Genomic DNA, 6,616 nt, shown 5'->3' with positions numbered 1-6,616 from the left:
GAATGAACCCCATATATATATATATATATATATATATATATTAGGATGAGATGCACCAGATCAATCCATTTATCAAGCACGATTAATGGGTGGGTTTATAGAATTATAGGGTGAGAATGGATGTTCCGATGAGAAGGGTAAGAAGGGATATCCACCGTTGGATCAATTTACTACCATAGTTTTTATCGGGACTTTGAGTAATAGAATTCGAACCCATATGAAGTTCTGACCATTTCTCAAGAAAAAAAAAGTGACAATTCTTTCTAAAGAACTCGACAAAATAGCCCCGTAACTTCGGGAGAAAATATAAAAAATGTTTTTTTTTTTTTTTGAATCTATTCTATTTAGATTTGAGGATGTTGGGCGACCAGCTTGCTTGCAACCTAAGAAGTAACAGGTGCTTGCCCCATGGAGATCATGGAGTGATTTGTTTGATTAATGAATATTCATTTTGTTTTTATCAAATATTTTAATACTAATGAGATACACCGGATTAACTCTCATGAAAAACACAATTCATGGGGTGAGATTAAAAGTGATCAAGGATCCTAATCCCCCCTTACGCTTCTCCCCTTAACTTCTATTCTCACGTGATTTTTCGTCTATATATGTAGGTACCTTTTGAGTTTTGTTAATTGTTTAATTAGTACAAACTTTGTTAACCGGGTACCTTCATAATGTTCTACTCTGAAAGTTCAATGTTATTTTGTACTCTCACAAGTCTCAAGAAAATAGGTTGGTTTCACGTGAATCCAACCCTATATATATATATATATATATATATATATATATATATATATAGCGCATCAGACTTGAATCGATGAAAAAAAAAACGCATCAAGACGATTGGCGATTTGTATTATTTTCAAGACTTCGAGTGTTCGACTGTTCCATTTTTCAAAAATGGCATTCCAATTCTAGAGGCAACCGATTAACAGTGAAGAAGCGAGATTGAAGAAGCTTTGCCTGGCCCCATGACCGTCGATGGGATGATGGCTCGATGCATTGCCGACTATACATACCTGGATATACAATTCATCGATTTTGCGAGCGATTTAGGCAAAGGAAACTCTTAAATCTCAATCCTTCGTTGTTTTTCAAATATGCGTCTAAACAATCGTCGGGTCTTTTTCGATTGTGATTATTTCTTCAAACTGGAAGTGGAAGATTAGTTTATAGTTTAATGAAATTCATTAATTTCTCACTTAGAATTCTCAATTGAAAGTCGCATGTATGAAATTGTTTCTTAATTTTAATATGAAATATAATTGATTAATTCACGACTTTTTTTTTTATTAACCTGGATATCCAACTCGCTATACGAGCCGACTAATCCCAGGGCGACTACCTGCTTTGCAGATAGTCCGAAGTCACTGCATTTAAACATCCATGGCCACAACAGAATTTTTATTCCTCCTTGGATTTGAACCTGAGACCTTATAATACTTTTAACCTTTAGAGCCAATTCAAACCAATCAGACACCACCCCTATGGTTAATTCATGACATTTTTTTTTGACTTTTTAATTACACCTCTTATAGGTGGAGACCGCAAATAACAATTCCTTTTTAAATTGTTGTTATCAGTAAACATTATTAAAATTTTATCTGGTTTGATGGGTTAATTCGATTTCACATGATTCTAATCCATAACTGACCGTACTCTCATCAGTTTGTATATCTTATAAACCAGTTCGATCTTGGATTAAGCTAGGTTGGCTTAGTCGGTGAACTTCTATAATTAATGAGACAGATTGATGGTTTAATCGTTTTTTTTTCACCTCTATATATCGCCATAATTTGTATTAAAAATAATTTATTGTAACGGTCGGATATTATTTCTTTATATAATAAAAACACCTCCATTATTAAAATTTGCAATAATTAAAACGAACAAAAAATAAATCTTTTATATAATAATTATTCGAAAATTCGATATTGATGAAATAAATATCTCAAATATTTAATTATAAAAATTCTCTTTATTTTTTTTAAAAGTTATATATGAAATGCTTGATTTGCTGTTTATTATATAGAAATGCTTTAACGTTATGCGATGCTTACGCTGGAAATTATCTGTTATTAAAAGACAACCAAAACCACCCCCATTGTTACCATTTCTTCCTAATTTCCCCTTACACTTTTGATGAATTGCTAAAATTGCCCCTAACTTCACTTCACTTCACCCCATTGTCTCTAGGGGTACTAAAAAACCCGACCAATCCGATCAACCCAACCCGAAATAACCTAACCCGAAGCAATCCGATGTGTAATCGAGTTGTAAAATTGTCAAATTGTAAGTATTGGGTTGATATTGAGTTACTATTATTTGAACCCAACTCAACCCGATAAACCCTATATATATATATATATAAGACAATTACACTATCTTGTATGATTTTCATATACACATATTTTTAATTTATTCATATTTCTATATAACTCATTCATATATATGTTCAGTAACTATGAACATATATATGTAAATTGAGAAAATTAACTGAATGTGATATACGTAAAAAAATATGAATAAGTTGTATCAAATGATTGATGATGAAAAAGAAATTATGAATAGAAAAATAACATATTCAATGTTATAAGAATATTTTAATATACCAAAGTATCAACCCGACCAACCCGTACGGGTTGGGTTGGGTTGCACTTTGGTTTGGTTTGGGTTGAGTTAAGATTTTTTCAAACCGCAAACATTAGATTGAGTTGTTTAAATGTCTTCAATCCGATCTACCCAACCCATGAGCACTCCTAATTGTCTCCACGTTTTTTACAAACCAAACGGGCTTAAAAAGTTTGATTACATATTTGAAAGTTTTACAAGATTTTGGACCCAAAAACAAAATATTTGTCATAATGGCGAAAGTTTCATTTTACCCCCTTGTACTTATTCCACAGTGACAGCAAAACTTTCGGTGGGCCACGTGAAATTATTCCAGCTGTATAAAGCCGTTACATGGGCCCACACAAGGAAACACGTATGACGTTTAATAATTGCCGTTGTGGGGTCCACACGTATCAAAACAAATCCAACCTTATTTACCTTAACGGCTACTTATACTCGCGTCTCCACCTTCAACTCTCCATCCCTTCTTCTCACTCTCTCACTCTCTCTCTAAAACACACTTCTTCTTTCTCTCTCTAGAAACCAAAAAAATGGATCTGAGAACCGCCGTTGCTTTTGCATTCATCTGCGCCATTGTCGCCGCCGTCGGAGCTCAATCTCCGGCTGCAGCACCTACAAATGCACCGCCATCGACTGTTCAAACACCTGCTGCTACACCAGTGAGTTCACCTCCTCCGGCGAAGGCTCCTGTGGCAGCTCCGCCAACGGTTGCCGTTCCTGCTCCTGAAGTGTCTACTCCTCCGGCGGTTACACCTGTGAGTTCACCTCCTGCTGCGGTACCGGTGAGTTCTCCTCCTCCAGTGATTGAATCTCCACCGGCTCCTGTACCAGTCAGTTCTCCAACACCAGTGACTGCTCCAACTCCAGAAGCTTCATCTCCGGCTCCGGCTCCAAGCAAGAAGAAGACAAAGAAGCACAATGCACCATCGCCGGCACCTTCCTCCGATTCACTTGCTCCGAGTGACGCTCCTGGACCGAGTACCGATTCTCCGTCCTCGAGTCCGTCGGCCGATGTCGCCGATGAGGTAATTCCGATCTCTTTTTCGTGTTGATTGAAGTTAATGATACGATGAATGCATTACTGACTTGTACGTTTATGCTTTGATTGTTGTACATTTACAGAGTGGAGCAGACAGGTTAAAGATGGTGGTGGGAAGCTTGGTATTGGGATTGGTTGCTTGCAGCTGGTTCTAGATTTTATTTTATTTTACATTTTAAATTTATTTGATTTAATTTTTTATATCATTTGTATTTTTATATTCTTGTACTTTATTATATAAATGAGTTCACTACATTTTTATTTCAATCACTTTCATTTTATATTCTATTCTTTAATTCTACATCAAAAAAAATTCAAGATCTAAACTTCGGCTTGGCCCGAAAAGTCATCGTCACGCCAAGTACGAGCTCGGGTTAAATCAAGTGCAAAAAGCCCGATGAAGTGAGAAGGGATGTTTATTTGTTGAAATCTAAGGGGGTTTTTGATCTGATCCAATCCAATCATAAATGGATGTTAGATGTTAGATGTTAGATGTTGTCGTCTAGTCCAATTAACATTGGACATATGATTCATTTCAATCTAGTAGATGATTGGATCAGATCGATTTCATCCATTGGATCGAATTGGTTTAAGAAATAAAAAATCTACAAAGAGAATAGAAACCCAATTGACATTTAAAAACATAAAAACGAAAAGTAGCAGAAGGTTCCAGGTTTAGATCCAACGAGGAATACAAATCCCTTTTTGGCTACGTAGGTTCAAATGCGATGACTCCGGGCTACCTGCAAAGCAGATGGTCATCCTGAGATTAGTCGGCTCGCATAGCGGATTTGATATCCAGGTTAATAAAAAATGAATTCTTATAAACATTTACAAGTAATTAAATGTTTGAAATTATATCATTAAATACTATTACAAAATAAAATCCTTCAAAACAAAGCCATGGTTCCTTTTTTTCAATAATAATTAATGAATAATAAAACATTGCGTACGGATTTGGTCCCCACGGTTTTAAATTCGATTTGGATTTGATCTCCGGAGTTTGTTTATTTTAAGATATCTTCAAGAAATTATATTTTCGTAACTTATTGGTCCCTCTTATTAACGGCTTTAACTGATATTCGTTAAATAAGGGACATTTTGGTTCTTTACTGAATTTGCTTATTTTTCATTTAGAAAATAATAAAACATATATTAGCCTCGCCCTCCCTAACTGGCACACTTCTCTATTGCAATCTAAAACCGGAACCAGCATTGGCCATCTTCATCTGCTCCGACCAATTTTTTTCCCCATCATCTACTTTAGTCACCGCACACCATAATAAACATACCAAGCCTCAAGATCAAACCCAAATCCAAGACTCAAAATCAAACACAAATCCATACCACGATATCAAAATTAAACCTAAATCCAAATCTCAGTATCAAATCGACTCATCCATGTTGCATGATGGGGTCGAAAAAGAGATGCAACAAGGAAGATATCAGTAGTCAAGATGAGGGGGGGACAAGAACAGGGGATGAAACGGGTTGGTTCAAAAAGTCGGCGGCGGTGGGAACGAAATAGAGCTCAACACCATCACCATCTCCATAATGCACATTTTCTTCTTTCTTCTTATCCCTCTTGACACCACCATAATCACCACTAGGGGTGCTCACGGCCCGGGTTGATCGGTTTGGAGCCGTTTTAACAACCCAACCAAATGTTGGCGGTTTGAAATTTTTCAACCCAACCCAACCCAACCCGACCCGTTCGGGTTGATCGGGTTGTGTTTAAACAATGTAAAATCACATAAAAATAAAGGAAACTTTCCTTTGAAATACGACCGATCATTCAAAATAATATGCAAGTTCATCAAATATTTAGATATTACAATAAAAATGTTTAAACCAAATGATAATACATCAACCAACAACAATAGTTTTAGACGTTTCCAACCCCGATGCTTTCACTTTCTTGACGTTGAGATTGGTCATGTCATGATTGTCATCTACAATCCAAAGCTAAAATTAAGGTCGGGTTGATCGGGTTGTCGGGTTGATCGGGTTTTTTTGGGCCTGACCCGATTCCAACCCAATAAGGTCGGGTTGGCTAATTTTTTTTATCGATCATGCACCGGGTTACCTCGGGTTGGTTTTTTTTAAAAACTTCGGGTTGGGTTGGTCGGGTTCATCGGGTTTTTGAGCACCCCTAATCACCACTGTGCACCCCATGTGGAAGAACCCTATTTTGACGCATTTGGGTTTTACGTGTGAGTTTTGGTGATTAAGGTTTGCATTTGGGTTTGATTTTGACCTAAATATGGTTTTGAAGTGTAGATTTAGGTTTGATTTTGATTTAAATTTGGTTTTGAGGTATAGTTTTAGGTTTGCTTTTAGAGGGTGCTTGAGATTGCTTATAAAAACAACTTATTTACTTATTTTTCTGCGACACCGGTAATAAGCACTTTCGAGTGTTTGGATAAACAACTTATACCGGTGCCAAACCGGTAATAAAAAGTTTTTAAAGAAGTTAAACCATTTTAATCTATAATAACTTTTGTATAAAAACATAAGTTGTTTCAAATAAGCAATCCCAAACACCCCTTAATTTTATGGTATGGACATTTACATGGATTTGATTGGTTTGCGGTTTAGATATGTATTTGGGTGTGATTTTGAATCGTTGTTGTTATTGATGTTGTGTTTACAATGTTTGTGTGTAATGGTGTAGATTAGAAAAATGACTAACAACGGAAGAGAGTTAACTAATATTACTGGTAGGGACCAATGTAGTACACATATGTAAATTCTAGGGGCTATTTTGAAACAAAATAAAAGGGAAACAAATCCATAATTTACTGTAAAATGCAAATTAAAAAAGTTAAGTGTCAATTTGTGCAAATTTTTAGCTTTGTTTTTTGTTAATCAGCAGGACCACAAAACTTTCCAATTTCACATAACAACCACAACAAATCTCCCCTCCTTCCATCCATCCCT

General features: G+C 35.9%; 1 protein-coding gene across 1 annotated transcript; it reads left to right on the top strand.

Moving 5' to 3' along the window:
- Positions 1 to 3,117: 3,117 nt before the first annotated feature.
- LOC112515833 (classical arabinogalactan protein 9-like) lies at positions 3,118 to 3,946 on the top strand. The gene is made up of 2 exons (XM_025122769.1): positions 3,118 to 3,662; positions 3,760 to 3,946. Exons 1-2 carry the CDS (start codon positions 3,168 to 3,170, stop codon positions 3,829 to 3,831), a joined length of 567 nt encoding a protein of 188 aa, XP_024978537.1. The 5' UTR covers positions 3,118 to 3,167; the 3' UTR covers positions 3,832 to 3,946.
- Positions 3,947 to 6,616: the final 2,670 nt, after the last annotated feature.

This window comes from Cynara cardunculus (assembly GCF_001531365.2).
Source record: "Cynara cardunculus var. scolymus isolate 2C chromosome LG 7, CcrdV1, whole genome shotgun sequence".
NCBI classification, from domain to species: Eukaryota; Viridiplantae; Streptophyta; class Magnoliopsida; order Asterales; family Asteraceae; genus Cynara; species Cynara cardunculus.
Note: the sequence above shows the minus strand (reverse complement) of the source record. Positions and strands in the feature narration are given on the sequence as shown.